At 55.1% G+C, this 16223-nt stretch overlaps 1 protein-coding gene across 1 annotated transcript in view; it reads right to left on the reverse strand.

The window, feature by feature from the left end:
* DNAH17 (dynein axonemal heavy chain 17) overlaps nucleotides 1–16223 on the reverse strand; it is a 101298-nt gene that overhangs the window by 61966 nt on the left and 23109 nt on the right. Inside the window, exons 15-24 of the mRNA XM_045888354.3 lie at nucleotides 14212–14320; nucleotides 13187–13290; nucleotides 12340–12480; nucleotides 9934–10077; nucleotides 7232–7414; nucleotides 4484–4738; nucleotides 3123–3292; nucleotides 2360–2582; nucleotides 1073–1189; nucleotides 898–984 (exon numbers count right to left, since the gene is read on the reverse strand). Coding sequence (XP_045744310.1) covers nucleotides 898–984; nucleotides 1073–1189; nucleotides 2360–2582; nucleotides 3123–3292; nucleotides 4484–4738; nucleotides 7232–7414; nucleotides 9934–10077; nucleotides 12340–12480; nucleotides 13187–13290; nucleotides 14212–14320 — 1533 coding nt within the window. The remainder of the gene's footprint in view (nucleotides 1–897; nucleotides 985–1072; nucleotides 1190–2359; nucleotides 2583–3122; nucleotides 3293–4483; nucleotides 4739–7231; nucleotides 7415–9933; nucleotides 10078–12339; nucleotides 12481–13186; nucleotides 13291–14211; nucleotides 14321–16223) is intronic.

A 16223-nucleotide genomic window follows, 5' to 3' on the forward strand; every position in this document is an offset into this window, starting at 1 on the left:
CATTAAGGAGGTAATGCTTGATTGCTTTGAAAATGAGAACAGTCTAGATAAGAGGAGGAAAGCAAGAGTCACTCCAAACCAGGGGAGTGAGAGTGGGGGCTTCGGGGTCGAGTGTGGGAGCGTCTGTGTGTGTGTGTGTGCACGCGCATGTGCGGGATGTGAAGATGGGCTCCCTGGGTGTGCGGGCGCCTCCAAGAGGGCTTTGGCACGCACGGACCCGGTTCCTAAACAAGCTCACACCGGATCTCTGCAGAACCCAGCCCGGGCACTGCGGGCTCCAGGAGAGACCGTGCGCCTCCCTGCGGGGCTGGGGGAGTGGGACGTGAGAAAATGACCCTGACGAACGGGGAGGATCTTTGGGAATGGTGGCTTCGAAGCCGTGTGAGAAGAGCAGAGGCTGGGGGAGGGCACGTGTGGGGGACCCTGAAGGGCATCTTGGGGCCTTTGTGCTCATGCCCGCGTGCCTCACACGCTCCCCTGCGAGAGGGTTGTCAGGCCCAGCCCGGTGGTACTCGTACGCTGGACGCTGGTTGTGGACTTAACATCGGGAACAGAAGGGGACATGGTAGGGCTCGGCCACGCGCTGCACACGGTGGCCAGGGAGGGGAAGACAGCGGCACAGAGGGGAGTGCCAGGCCGGTGACAGGGAGCCACTGGGTGAGAAGGAGCCAGGGACGAAGGAGGCACAGCGGGGCTGAGCAGCTGGGCTGGATCGCCGGGCTTGGGGGTGTCCCCACGCCTGGGACCCTCGGCCAAGCCGCACCCCACAGCACGGAGGCCACACGGGTGTGCGTGGACACCTGTATGCATGTGCGGCCCCGAGGCCAGGCCCCTCGAGGCCAAGGATGAGAGCTCGAGGAGAGGCTGGGAGGGCACCGGGGTCCTTGACCGACCTACCTTATTCAGGGACTTGTAGGGGTCGGGGTCGGTGAAGCTGAACGGGGCTTCTCGCCGGAACTTCTCTCTGAACTCCTGCTGCTTGAGCTGTGGGAGAGGTGCCCATATCACCCTCCCCGGCGACACCCCGGCCTCCCGGGGGGCAACACGGCTCGGCCTGCCAGGGCGGCGCTACCTCGAACTGCTGGCACTTCCGCCGCAGGATGTTGACCTCGTTGGCCTGCAGGGGCGCCACGTTCTGCTTCACCTGGATCGCCAGCTTCTTGGTGTTTGCCCACTGCTCTGGCAGCTCCTGCAGCAGACAAAGGCCTCCATCCCTTCCTTTTCCTGTTCTTTTAAACGCTTTCCATCGTGAAATAGTGTGGACTCACAGGCAGTTGCAAATGTAGCACAGAGAGTCCTGTGCGCCCGGCGCCCCGGGAGGCGGACCTTTGACAGGTGCAACCACTAGCCTGTCCCCCATTTCTGTAATTTTGCCAGAACGGCCTTAACAATCAGATGGGTTTTTGTGCTTTCAAAGTTGTCCGCACTTGAGCAAATATTGGACTTCTGATCACAACATATTTTGAAGAGAAAGAAGCCCGGCCCACGAATTCTTCGCCCACAAAACAAAGACAGGGGTTTCCCTTTCCTCTATGATGAGTTAACATTCTGTGGGCGAAGGGACATTCAAAGCCCGGTTCACGCCCGTCGCCCCTGGTCCCGGCCGCACACCCCTCACATCCGCGTCCTCTGCTGGTCCTGGGCAGGGCAGCAGGGGCGGCCACCGGCCTGGTAGCAGGACCCCGGGCAGCGCCTCCTGGCTCCTGCCCCCCTGCCCCGCACCCCTGTCGTCCCCCCTGCTGCAGGGTCTCGGCCTGGATCCAGAGCAGGGCAGAGAGCTGAGAAAGGGATGAGGGTGACCCTCCAGGGGGTGGCGGGCTATGGCTTCAGGACCCTTCCCCTCCTCCTTGCCACCTTGCCTGGGCCAGCCCTGCCACATGGACCTTCCAGGTCAGGGAGCTCCCGCAGCAGCTGGCCCCTCCCTCGGCCTCACTGCCGTGTCCCTAACCTCTGCAGGGGCTCCGCCGACCCCACTTTCGGTCCACCGCCCCCTGCACCCAGGGTTGACCCGTCCTTGGGGGCAGGTGTGGGATATGAAGACATTTTCAATTCAACAATTCAATGGAGGAACCACCGGCTTCACCCTAGAGGCCACCTCACTGTCCCTTCCTCTGCAGGGAGGCTTCTCCCACCTCGACATTCCACATGGATCCCTGGATCCACAGGAGGAGGTCTATCCTGCAGGTCCCACGTGAGAGGCCTTGTCCCCAGGCACAACAGCCTGGACTCCAGTTGCAAGGCCCCCGGCACTGGGCTGGCTCCCCACCACCCTCCCCAGACAGTCCCCCACTCCCCAGCCCTGGGCTGCTCGCCCCCTCCCCCGCCCCCCCGGATGGCGCGGCGCCCGGCCGCTGTCCACCTGCAGCTTCAGGTGTGTCTCTTCCGGTATCTCCTCCCCGTAGGTCTTGAGCAGCTCAATGGTTTGCTTCAGGGGCTCAAACATGCTGTCGGTGGACACCTGCCTCTCCTTGACCTTCATCAGATGACCCATCACCTCCACGAGACCGTCGTAATCTCCCTCCTTGAGGGTCTTGGTTAAGCCCGTCCTGGCGACTTTCATGAAGGCTTCCAGGTCAGCCAGGCTGTTGAACGAGACCCCGTGAGGGGTGCCAGCCTCCGTGGTGGGGGTGAGGACTGTCTGGGGGGTGGGGGGTGGGGGGCACTCCCCAGTTATACTGTGGGGCCCTGTTGAGCAAGCGAGAGCTCCTGTCCTCTTCAGGACACCTGCTCTTGACCCCCACCCTGCGCCCCACCAGCTCCACTCCAACTGGCCTCCCGATGGGAGCTCAGCCTGCACTCCCTCCTGGCCCCTCGCGGCCCTGACCGCCGCCCCTGACTGCGCGGTCACCTGTCCCCTGGCGACACGTGCCCTCACGGCTCCAGACACGGAGGTGCTCAATGGGTAGGGCCCACGAAGCCCGGGGCATCCACTCACAGCCAGGTGACTCCTGTCCACTGGGACCCACCCTGGACGGGGGCGGGGGGGGCTGCTGACCGCGACGCTGACCTTCACCCCCACGCCTGCCCGGCAGGAGCGCCCCACCGACACCACGAAAGCGTGTTTCCCCTCGGGCGAAGTCACGGTCGGGACGGCAGGATGGGCTGTGGGGCCGGGCACCCACCTGTTGATGACGTGGTCGCTCAGGTGTCGCTTGAACATCAAGCTCCAGCGCTTGATGATGTTGAGGAGGGCCTGCTTGAAGGGGCGGCAGTCACACTGAAGCCAGCCGTTGAACACCTTGGTGTTCTCACACTTGGACACTTCCTCGTACAGCTTCTCGTAGGAATCGATCTGGAAAACACAGCCGCTGCTCACTGTGGGGCCGCGGTGGGAGGAGGGCAGCCCTGCCCACAGGTTACTTCTTCTTCTTCTCCCAGCTCCCCTGGGACCCCTGCAGCCCCGCAGCCCAGCCCCTGTCGGAAGGGGACGGCCTCGGGCAAGGCCGGCTGGGCTTCTGAAGAATAGGCCAGGAGCTCAAGAGGTGATTGTGGTCATGGCAACCACCGGGCGCCCTAAACTCAGCTCTCTCCACGCTGCTCTGCATTCTCCGGGCTCTCGGCTCTGCCAGCTGCCCCCCACCCGCCCGTCTCCCCCGTGGGTTCTGCTCACGGGCGTCTCTCTCCCACCGTGCATGGGGAAGGGGGAGGTGTGTGTAGTTGTTGTTGTCTTATGTTCTATCTTTCTGATGCTCTGGCACCCGGGGCCTCACTGACCCTGCTGGGCCTGCCCCTCCCAGGGCTGGCGGACTCCCAGAGAGAGCAGACCACTCCCCAGGGAGCCCGTCTTTCGTATACAAACCAACCCAGAGCCTGCATCCCAACCACCCTCTTTGCACTCGGGGCCAGTATTTCCCCATCCTACTCACCCCAGGGCCAGGGACCAGACAACAAGGGGCCGCCCCTACACCCCGGAGTCCACCAACATGACTCCAACTCGCCAATCCCAGGCCCTATCTTTCCTGTGAAAACCACAACATGGGCTGTGGATCCCACCTTCCCCTCTGTCCCTCTCTCTTGGGACTGACTCTGGTGCTTCCCCCGTGGCCCTGTGGGGCCAGGCATGCCCCCACCTCCTGGAACCCGTGAGTCACAAACTCTCTTCCATGGCAGTCATCTGCTCTTTTGGGAGGCACCAGACCAGTATAATAATAAAACCCACATTTAAAAACCATTCACCCAGGGCGCCTGGGTGACTCTGTCGGTGAAGCGTCTGTCTTCGGCTCAGGTCATGATCACAGGGTCCTGGGATCAAGTCCCACATGGGGCTCCCTGCTCAGTAGGGATCCTGCTTCTCCCTATCCCCCCCACCCCACTCATGCTCTCTCTTTTCCTTTCTCTCTCTCAAATTAATAAATAAAATCTTTAGTCTTAAAAAATAAAAAATAAAAACCATTCACCAAGGTTTGAATCAAGCCCAGTGAGCAGCCCCCACCCCCCGGGGAGGGGGCAGGAATTGCAGGGGTGAGGAAGCCTGCACACACACCTGCTGCTGGAACTGGGTGAGGCTGGGTGGTGTCTTGGAGAGGGTCTCTTCAGCCCGGGTGTCCAAGTCCTCCGGGGTGACCGCACGCCCGTAGATCAGGAAGTTCTTCATGAACTCCTGGGGGTCGTCCATCCAGAGGTAGGAGTACCTCTCGAAGGAGTCCTGGTACTCCTCAGCCTCCTTCATGGCGCTGATGACCAGGTTGGACATCTCCTCCCTCATCTCTATGAGGTCCGTCATGTCTTCCAGGTCTGCCTGCGAGGGGGCAGGAGAGAAGCAGACCGGCGAGCGTTGGCCTGTGGTCATGGCTTTGATTGGATGTCTCCACCCTGGGGGGTGTCTCTCTGCCAGTGGAAGTGTTGCTAACCTCTCAAGATGGAAAACAGAGCAATTTGCCAATTGGCCATGTTCTCCCGAGAGAAGATTATGTTGAATGTGACTTTTGTCCGGCAGACTCAAGGATGGCTTGCACACTGATTCTTTCATGCAAGAGTAACTTGGCACCTGCTGTGTGTGCCACATGAGGGGGTGGGTGCTGGTCACATGGAGGGTGTGGTCCAGGCATGGGGTTAGGCATTCCTCAAAAAATCACAGACTCTGAGCCTTGCTTTCATGCGTAGCAGGGAGGAGGTCGGGGAATGTTCCCTGAGGAAGTGGCCGTTGTTCTGAGAACTGATGGATGGCTAGGCAAAGAGCAAGAGAAACAGCAAAGCACATGCAAAGGCCCTGCGCTGGGAGGAAGCAGATGTTTGAGGAACTAAAGGAAGTCTACCATGGATGGCTAGAGCAGGGAACTGGGGAGGCCTGATCCGGACAGAATTTTTTGAGTTTTGAGCTACAGAAAACCCAACCCAAGTTGGTTGAAGCAACAAGACAACTCACTGAGTCATGGAACTGGAGAATCTCAAGGTGGGGTGTGTGTATTCATTATGGTTTTTATTTTCTGTATCTTAAGATGCCTTGACATCTTAAAAACTCTTGCTGGCTGGGAGATACCGCCCTTCTGGGGACTAGCCAATTCTGAGAGAGAGGAAGAGCTCAGAAGGGAGCATACCCTTCATACGCAAACCGATCAGCCCTGAGGCTACACCTGCCCCCCTCCCCCCCTGCCCTGCCGCTTTACCCAACACTTCTCCTATCCTAAGTGGCCCAGGGTCAGGTACCCGATAACTGCAGGTGACCCCTGGAGCCCAGAGCCGCCAATTAATGCAAACTGGCTAGTCCTTAGCAGTTTCCCCACCTGCCTTGCCTTTTCCTGCAGAAACCTCTGGAAAGGCTCTGGCCTGGGCTTGCCCCTCACTCCCACCTTTGCACCTGCTGTGACCCCGTGTGGCCCTGCACCACCTGCCAGGCCTCTCGTTTCTATGGGAACTGTGAGCAGCATTAACTTTTCTCTCCACGGCACTGACCTCTCCACACGGCCACTTAGCCACCTCTGCAAATTAAGATCCCATGGGCTCAAGTGAGGCTGGTGTGGGGCGTGCACAGGCTGGGCTAAGGCATGATCAGCAGGACCCTTGTCTTGCTCTGCTCTGTCCTCCTCTACGTGTGTCTTCATCAGCAGGTGGATCCCCTCAGAGCCCACGGGGGGCTGCAGGAGCTCCAGATGTGCATCCTGCCAGACCCCAGAGCACACTGGGTCCCGCGTCCAATCCTGAGCTGATCTCTGGTGACAAACTCTATTCTGGACCCTGGAACGCTTCATCCAGGCACATCCCCTTGGCCTGACACCGTCTGCCTGGAAACTCCCTCCCACCCTTTAAGACTCAGCCAGCGTACACTCAGCTGATCTGGGAAGCTGTCCTTGACATTGCGAGGGATTTCCTCTGTGCACTCACCTCACCGCGCACACGCACACATGCTCACACGCACACACATACCTTCCTCCCTGATAGTAGAGAGCCTTTCGTTGTAAATGTTGCAAATAATTCATGCCTGTTATTATCAAAAATCTCAAGCAACGCAGAAGTATTTGAAATCAAAACCCCTTTGCATCCCTTTGTCCAAGCCCCCTCCCTCCTTACCCCCTTCCTGTTGGAGAAGTGAGCACTCCTAGCAATTTGGAGCGTATCATTGGAAGACAGATTTTTGTTTGTTTCAGTGAATGAAATCATATTCTAAACATTGTTCCACAACTTGATAAACCATAACCTGCCGCCAGCGTCTCCCCACCCCAGGCTGGTGTTGGTGACTCTTGCAGACGCTTTGTCCGGTCAGGCCAGCGTCTGTTGAACCAGCTCCCCTGTTTGATGGCACTTAGGTCTTTTCCAGGTTTTGTTTCACTCTTACAAACAATGCTCCGACACACACACCTCCAAAGACCTCCCTTCGGAGAAGCAAAACTTCCTACGCCTTTTGTGTCCAGAGAATCCGATCTGTTTTGCTTATAGGTACTTCATGTATCGACGGTACCCGGATGCACAAGCCGGCGAGGGCACGTTTGTCAAAATGCCTGCGTGCTGAGGGGACCACAGCAGTTAACTCACAGAAACAAGTGAAACACCAGGAAATGGGTACGAGCGCGCTCTGGCCAGCAGTGGGAATGAAAACCAGGCCGACTAGGAGAAGCCAGTCTGGGAAGAACGGCGGGATTTCCGGAGTGGGGAGGGAAACGCGGTTTGGCGTCCTGAGGACCTGATAGACACCCCTGGGTGGCTCCTCACACTCAGAGCCATCGGCATTTAAAAGGTAACTGACGGGGCACTGCTGAGTTAGGAAGGCAGCTGGAGCAAGGGAGCCTGGACTGACCTTGTAGCTCATTTGGCCCTTGGCCAGCCGGGGGATGAACTTGGCTGCGTTGTAGATGTCATTGATCAGGCCCTCAATCAGCGTCAGGAAGCCATGGTCCGCGCCCATCTCCAGGGATGGATGGAAGACCAGCCCGTCCTCGTCCAGCTCCATGCGGACCTCAAAGAGTGGCGCCACGCTCTCCTGAAACAGGCCGGCCCGGGGTCAATGCCTCGAGCTCGGTGGAACCACTCCCAAGGCCCTGATGTTCTCTCGGGGCTTGCCAGGGCTGACTCAGGCTGGCTGGGGCTGGCTGGGGCCACCTGGGAGAGCACACTTAGCCAGGGGCCCCTGAGCAGGGCCCAGAGAGGCTGGAGGGGGCCAGCGCACAAACGGAAGCGCAGGAGAGAGCCCACGGCCTTGGTGCTGAGCTGTGTCCGCTCGCTACTTACCAGCCACGTGGCCATGGGCGAGACACTTACCCTCCCAGTTTCCCCAGATACATAAAATGAGGATAATCATTTTACAGAACAGAGACACCAACTGTCCCCATCTCTTGGGGTTACTGTGAGGACTAAGCCAGTAACATAGGATGCGTGGGAGCGGCGGCTGGCTCACTCCCAGGCGCTGGTGGGGTCACGGCTGGGCAGGATGGGTGTCGCCGTGCTCCAGAAAGCACAACGCTCATGTCCTTAGTTCTAGGGAGTTCCACTGTGAGCATCCTCGCTGCACAACTAATTGAGAGTGAAACAATTCCGCCATAAAAGATAAAATAACTGGTTGACGGTTTGGTTTCGGGTCTCCATTGACAAGGTCCTGGGAGGCACTCACGTTTTTATCGTACGGTCGAAATCTCAGCTAGCCCTCATAGTGGATGACAGCGGATAACAACTACGTGTATCAGCCTGATCGAAAACACGGTGGGGAACTTTCTGGGAGAGTGAAACAAGACCCGGTACAGCCAGATTGCACGCTAGACTATCCTGGACCCTGAGGACGCATCAGTCACCATGCGACAAAGCTCAGTTGGCTTTCTCCCGTTGTTTCCCATGGAGCGTTGGGAGCTCATCCACGTCCATGAGACAATATGCCAGGGAGGAGCATAGGTACCGTGCTCGGTTACCAGTCTGCACCCAAGTATTTGGAAGACGGATATCTCTCATCACAAAGGAAGACATTAAGTATTAGTACTATTCATTTTTTTCACGTTTCATTGTGATCTTTTTAATGTCTCTCTTTTATTTTTTATTTTCATGGCAAAATTGCCTCGCGACCAATTCATCGAGCCCCTAAAATGACTTGCTGTGAGATGCTGGAGCTGGACAGGAGGCAGGCCGGCTTCCAAGTGCTCCATAAAGGACAACCCTCACAGCCACGGGAGTATCCCAGTCGTAAAGTGGGTACGCACAGTAACACTGTCTGTTCCTGGAGCCCCCTCGCGAGGCTGCGAGGCTGAGGGTGACGGCCTCATTTGTCAGGTGACCTCATGGAGGTCAGTCCGATACTCCAGTGATTCTCAAAGTACGGGCCAAGGCCCACAGGTGGCCATGAGATCCACTCCACGGCTACTAATCTTCCAAACACAGTCCCATGACGGCCCCATGGGCAGTTGACTCAAGAACCCACTGGTTTTTCTCTATGACCAAGGGATGGTGTTTGCTAGCATCCAAGTGAATTGTTAAGTACACAAGGTCAATCGTCACAAAGTCAGATGACCAGGATTTTCTAAAGCCTCTCCCTCAGGGGTCTGCTCCTGCTGCCAGGCCCCTTGCAAATATGGGGACTCCCTGGGATTTTTGGAGAAGGACATTTTGTCATCAGGGCATCATCATCGTTTTGATTGTGACTAATTAACTATAAATTCCTGAACTTGCTGACACTTTGCATCATTGTGGGTTGCTTGATGAGTCTTGTGGTTGGTAGTAAGGATGACTTTCATCAACAGAATTTCAGGTCTGTGATTGTCTGGTGACACCTGGCCTTTGAGACACATGCACTGGGCTCAAGCATGAATCATCCATCCTCTGTGGCTTGTACAAGGGCGTCTTGCTGTCCTCTCCCACATCTTTCCTGCGGGTGTGCTAGGTGGGCTGCGGGATCTTTGATTTCTCCTACTGGCAGTATTCAAAATCATTTGGGAATTATTGTAATGAAAAAGACATGGGTGGGAGAGGGCTCACCCCCATGGAAAATGCTGGAGAATGCCAGAATGAAATTAACCAGCACATCCTTTGCTGACCTGCTTTACACTTCCATGGAGCCCACGGACCCCTCGGACCCGAGGGTTGAGTAGGTTAGTAGCTGATGTTGCTGACAGGAGGGTACCCCCTGCCCAATCCACTTGAGTAGGGGACAGTGGTGCTTGCTTTCCCTCACCTGGCAACGAGGTAGGACCATTTATGTATTCTATAGCCGATTTATGGTGCGATAGATTGAAGGTGACCAGACGTCCTGAGTGCCGGGGACTAAAGAGAGTTCTGGGATACAGGACTTTCAGTTTTAAAGCCAGCACGCATAGTTCACCCTCTGCAGGTTCTAATGTTTGGTTATTTGTAACATGATAGCCTGGTCTTTCGTCAGGAACCTGCAAACTATAGATTCCAAGGTAGACCTTATCTTATCTCTATAACACCATATTTATAGCACAAATATATGCATATCTTATATTTATAACTCACATCCAAGACTCACAAATATATGCATATCTTATATTTATAACTCACATCCAAGACCATGTTGTCTATGAAGTAATTCAGAGATTTGCGGATGAAATGGTCAAATTCATCCAGGACCATGTTGTCAACATAGTTGACGTAGTCTTTCCAGGACTGGCTCATTGTATCTGCTCTGAACAGTTCAGCATTTTCCTGCAAACAGGACCACACAGTCAGCTGCTGTTTCACAGGGTCCCCTGCTCACTGCTTGACCAACTCACTCGGCGACTCTCTGGGCTACTCTTGTCCCTGCTTACATACTCCAGACACAAAGGGCTGCTTTTTGCTTCTCTAATGTGCCGGGAGCTTTCCTTTCCTATGTCAGAGTCTTTGCATAGGCTGCTCCCTCCCATTATTGCCAAGTCTGGCTTCTTCTAGATTTCAGCCCAAATGTCACCTCCTCACAAAGGAAAGCCTTCTTTCACCACCCCCCATTCATCTCAGGCTTGGCTTCTGTCCCTGCCTCTCATCTGTACCTACCATGGCACAGATGACAACTGTGAATGATTTTATTTATTTGTGTCTAGTCTGTACCTCCCTTTGATGTCAAGCTATATGAGGACAGGTGTTGACTGTCCTTTCCACCATTGTGTCTTCAGCATGCAGCAGGAGGCCTGGGACAAAGCAGGAACTAGTGAATGGATGGGTGGGTGGGTGGAATGATGGTGGACAGATGGATGGGTGGGTGGGTAGATGTGTGGATGAAAGGAGAGATGAATGGATGGGTGGATGGATTTGTGGATAGGAGGATAAATGGATGGATCGGTGGGTGGATGGGTGGATGAATGGATGGATGTGTGGATGAAAGAATAGATGAATGGATCAATGGATGGGTGGATGGACGTGTGGATGGACGTGTGGTTGGGAGGATAGATAGTAGATGGATGGGTAGATGGATGGGTGGATGGATGGATAAGTGGGTGGATGTATAGATGGGTGGATGGATGGATGGATAGATGGATGGATGGATGGATGGATGGATGGATGGATGGATGGATGGATGGATGGATGGAAGAGTGAATGGATGTGTGGATGAGGGGATGGATGAATCCGTAAGACACCGAGTGCCACAGGGAACACAAAGATGAATATGACCCAGTCTGCACCCTCACGCAGTTATCTTCTAATAGAAGAAAGAAGACACAGGCTTAAATAACTTCAGTGCAAGGTAGAAAGAATTGGTTTAAATAACTATCATGTGCATAGAGGACTCTGGCAAATATGATGACAAAGCCTTGTCTTGTCGGCTTACTGGCCTCTACTTCTCCTAGGCTCCTGTTCCCTGCTGCCCTGCCTCCTCGCCTGTCCTGGGGTTGCACTGCTGTGCTGTGAACCTTTCCCTTAGCCTAGCCCAATTTATCTCTCCTGTGCCCTGTTTCCAACACACCCAAGAGCGTCAACAGATTAATCTGCTAATTCTTCCAAGTAATATGTTTGCATTGTAACATTTTCATTTAGTAGGACCTTCTGGTACCATGGCAAAGGGGGAAGGAAGAGGATCTGAAAATGAGACAAAATATTTTTTGGTCCAGTCAAGTCACTCCACTGGGGCAATGACTTTCCAAGCAATGGCTGGACTGTGAGAACAGCCAGCAACACACCTTCCACCAGTGGGGCCCACAGGCTGTCTGGGGTGATGACCCATCATTGAAGTCCACATCCACGATTTGTACCAAGCACTGGGGAACCTCCCCAAAAACTGCCCTGAAAATATCTTGACCTCAAGGGAGTATTTTCTCTTTGTAGGCCAGGGCACAACTCCACCTTTCACATTTGCCTCGGAAATGAGCTAACATGCGAGCTGGATAGAAACGGCTGCCAAGTGAGGAAGGCGTGAGAACCCCCCCACTGGCAGGAACCCAGGCTGCACTCCCAGGGGTGCCCGGCGAGCGTCTGGCCTCCTCCCTCGGCACGTGCTGGCAGGGACAGAGGCCCACCGCTGCTGACCCACGCTCTCGGGGCATGCCAGGGCTGACTCAGGCTGGCTGGGGCTGGCTACCACACCATCCTGATTTAAACCATGCACGCACATTCCACGTTCCTCACTTGCATTTGCATGCTTTGTTTCCCCCTCACACTCTGGACGGGAAACCATGAAGGACACCAGATACACACTCAGCGCCCGCCCTCACACCGTGTATCTCAGGGAAACAAAATGCGTTGACCTTGTACAGAGATGTCACTTGCCTATATCGATTTTGTGCAGGGTAGGGGCTGCTGACCCCTTAGCACGGAGGAGGGCAGACTCATCGCAAGAGTGTCCGTTTAGGATAGTCTGCTTCTTGAAAATAAGACTCCTGGATTAAAGATAGTAGAGTTTCCGTGACCCTAAAGCCATTTTTATGGCATCTCTCGTTCTTCCTCTTCTACTAACAGTGAGTGCCCCCTCGAGGCCCGTTGTGGGCGAGTCCTTACCATGACCATGGCCTGGATCTTCAGGCCGGCCTCCTTGACCGCAGTGTAGCGCCTGTTGAGGTTGACCACCCTTCCGTCCAAATCCAGCAGGGCCTCCTTCTTATTGTCCTTCCTCTCAAACATTGGGTTGGCTGACCAGTCCTGCAGGGAAAAGGTGGGAGTGAAGAGAACATTTGGGGAAAATGCCTGTTCTCATGGCTTCACGGCATGCTTGTCGATGCGAATGTCCTTGTCCCTCGGAGAGGCCTGGGGGCCCCAGAGGGACAATTGAGCAGAGAATCTTGTTTGCCTTAAAACCAGTCAGGGGCTCGGGGTGGCCAGGAGACCACCGGAAGGCTTTACCCAATCAGGCCCAGAGGAGTCACCCTGGGAAGGCTCCTGAGCTGAGGGGTGGATGGTCAGAGCTGGGCGGAGGGTCCTTAGCTCCAAATAGCAGGCCCAGTAGGGACAAGTCCCTTTTGTGGGGGCAACTGAACTGCTGTGGGGGATTTTCCCCCATTTTCTGGATTGGGCTTGAGTGAAAGTCACCTCGGTGCTTCACTGAGCGGGGCTGAGACTCCGTGTACCTTCCCGCCCCTTGTCCCTGGCTCTGGCCTGGCACAGAGGGGACACTGCAAACACTCTTGGCTGAGCTCAACAGAACAGAACAGACCTGAATTCTGCAGACTGGCCTGGGACTTCCCTGCCTTGGGGCCACCTTGACATTGTTGTGTGGTCCAGAGCCTCAAACAGCAAGTTCCTGCTGCCTTTGGCACTTTCTGTGAGCATCTCCGTGTGGCCCCTTTTCCCTGGGACCCTCTCCTGGGTCTCCAATGAAGCCCTGCTCCATGCTTTGCCGCTCACTCACCTTCATGGCCTGAGAAATCCCATCTATATTCTGCTTTGCTTTCTGTATCCTATTCTGCAAGTTTTGGAGAATTTCTCGCATCTCTTGAATATATTCTAACACACCTAAAATATAAACATAAAGGAATCTTACAAAATGAATGAATCAGTAAAAGGAGAACTTCTCTTGGGCCAGCTGAAGGCTCATCATAATGAGACAGCTCTTGGAAAATACATCTACTGCTCATCTGGAGTTCCCCAAATGCAATGCTGAGCAGGACTCCCTCTCTGGGAGCAGGACTTCCTTATCCCTGAGTAGGTGGGTCATTAGTTCCCCCGGGGGACCCCGCATCCCCTGCGGCCCTGCCCCTCCAGCCACCAGCAGAGCGCTGGGGACACATGACTGGTCTCAGCGCCCTGGGCTGCGGCAGCTGGAAAGAGGTGCGTCCTTGGACAGCAGTGACAAGAAAAAGCATAGACTTCTTTGCACAGAAAGTCCAGGCTGACCCTGGTTTTAAGGAGGTGGACTGTCCCACTTTCTTATTGAGACAGTGAAGGCAGGATATGGCCAAAGAGGGCCGAAAAGATGGCACAAGGCAAGTCGCAGGTGCTTAGAGAGCCTCGGAGCTGATGCCCACCCAGAGGTGGGTCCGGGGGTGAGGGAGGTCAGGGAGGAGGTCTTCTGCCTCATGGGCACACTTCTTTCTGCTTCTCTGATAGCCACCCTGGGCCTGTCCACTGCCCCTGTGTGGGAACCCACCATGAAGCCCCAGGCCCCACAACCCCACCGTGGCAACTTTGGGACCCTTGGAGTTCCCCAGGGGGTCTTTGCCTGATTCCTTTGTAAGTGAGACGAATGGTCTCTTTGGGCAAGCAGGGGGGAACCATCCTTTGGCCTTAAACATAACCCTGTTGGAGTCAAAGTGGACCACCCAGCCAGAAGGCAGAAGCAGCCCCTCGCCAGTGTCATAGGAAGACGCTGGACAGGTTGGACACCCCCTCCCCCCCCAGGTTGAACCCACGGTGAGTCGAACGTGGCCTTGGTACCTTCGCTGTTCCAGAAGAGCGTGGTTTCAGCACTCAGTAGTTTGACATCGATGTCTTCCAGTTCCGACTTTATTAGTGGAGATTCTACTTCCATCACCGTGGTCTTTACCTGAAATACAAAGGCTGGGGTTTCAGGGCCTTCGTTCCAAATCCAACCGGATTTAAAATGGTCTCACAGGAAGGGTCTTATTACGTGGTACCAACCAAACTGATTGCAATCAGTGTCATTTAATTGGGAATTATGTATAAATCAAATTCCAGGAGATTTCAACTTGCCAAACTATTCTTATCACCAAGGGTTGAGGCATATACTTCACTCTTAGTTACCCATAGTATGGGGTAGAAACAGAAGGAAAGGTGATCATGGGACGGCAGGGACGGCAGGTGTGCCCGGGCTCAGCACCCGGGGCCAGCCCAGCTGGGCCGCTGCGTCCCGCCCACAACTCACGTGGATACTCGGCGACTCGGGACAGCCACTCATGCATTGCCTATTTCCCCCGGTGACAGCCCAGAGGAGCAGCCGAATGTCACCGTGCTGCTGGGATTGCCGGAGTAAACAAAGCTCCCGGTGAGAAGATACACGTACTAATATGTACGTCCTGTGTATTTTTTTAACAGCCTATGTTATAAATTCACACCTCTAGGGCTCTGGCCCCAGAAGTGTGATGTGGACAAACCGCACACTCGTGTGGTCCCTCGGACACCCCAGCGGATTCCTCAAGGCACCACGGCCCCCTCTCTAGCTCGGACACGAACAGATGCGAGCAGTCTGCAGGCCGGTGGTGTCTCTTGGCAACAGAAACCACGCTAGGGATGCGAAGGGCCTGGGGAGAAGGGCCTGACTTCCCGCCTCCCCACCTAGTCCAACATTTGTATTCACCGAGCGGCAGGGCTCACGGCTGAGAAACGCGCTTCTCGGGGTGGACAGCGATGCGTGTGGCTGGGTTTTGTTCGGAAATACAGAAGTAGAAGATCAAACTTTTTAAATTTTTTTATTTTGAAAAAAAAAAATGTATTTAAGTCATCTCTACAACCCACGTGGGGCTCGAACTCACGGCCCCGAGATCAACAGTTGCTCGCTCCTCTGACGGAGCCAGCCAGGCGCCCCAAGATCAAATTTTTTTAACTCGAAATAAACTTGGTTGGACTTTTTTCTTCTGGTTCACCACCATCGGAAGTCTTCTGCTCTGAAAAGAGCCCACGGACGTTTCTGGTGCCGCTGCGGCTGGGAGGGGCTCCCGGGCGGGCGAACGCAAAGGTCTCTGAGTCTGAAGATAGTTACTTCCAGGAAAAGCAAAGTCAAGGAAATGCGCTTATGGCAGACACTGGTATTTTGTAGTTGGCTGCGCAAATAAGTGAGATCGTTAAAATTTTATCCCGAAAAATGAAATTAATGAAAACGAGCTTCTTTTAGTTTCTGTTGAACCCATTTTTGTGACGTCACCACCATGCCCTAATTCGTGGAATGGAGTAAGGGACGGATCGGTCGTTGATTCTTTGCTGGGTGACACGTGTTGGTGGCAGGGCGGTGATGACCTTTGACAAATCTATGTGATGGCGCGACCTGGCCTGCTCCACTTAGCCTTCGCTTATCCCAGCGTGTTCTTGAAGGAGGTCACTTCTACCAAGGGCAGGGGGCTTCCTCGGTCTCCCCAAGGCCTCGCTCGTAAACCTTTGATGATATTCCCACTCCTCCCTTGGTCGGCACCTGAGGTGGGCACCAGATTCCCGGGCTCGGGCAAGTGCACGGTACTAAGTGGCCACCATCCCCTGCACGAGATGTTTGGTAAGCAAGCCCTGGATCCCAGAAGCGCCCCTCGGACTCACGGCCTTCCTGCTGTTGTTTCTTGCTGCCGTAAGGGAAGGTGCAGCCATGCTGTGCTCCCGGGAGCGCCAGCTCAGATGCAACTGGGCAAGGGAGCTGGGGAGGGGCAGGACAGCAGGGGGAAGAGCTCCCCGTCCACGTGCGGGATGGACCTGGGCATGTGGTACGGGGCCCTACAGGACAGGCC

The sequence above is a fragment of the Mirounga angustirostris genome, unplaced genomic scaffold (assembly GCF_029215605.1).
Source record: "Mirounga angustirostris isolate CCGP_5_RB_7025 unplaced genomic scaffold, mMirAng1.0.hap1 SCAF_17, whole genome shotgun sequence".
Taxonomy (NCBI): domain Eukaryota; kingdom Metazoa; phylum Chordata; class Mammalia; order Carnivora; family Phocidae; genus Mirounga; species Mirounga angustirostris.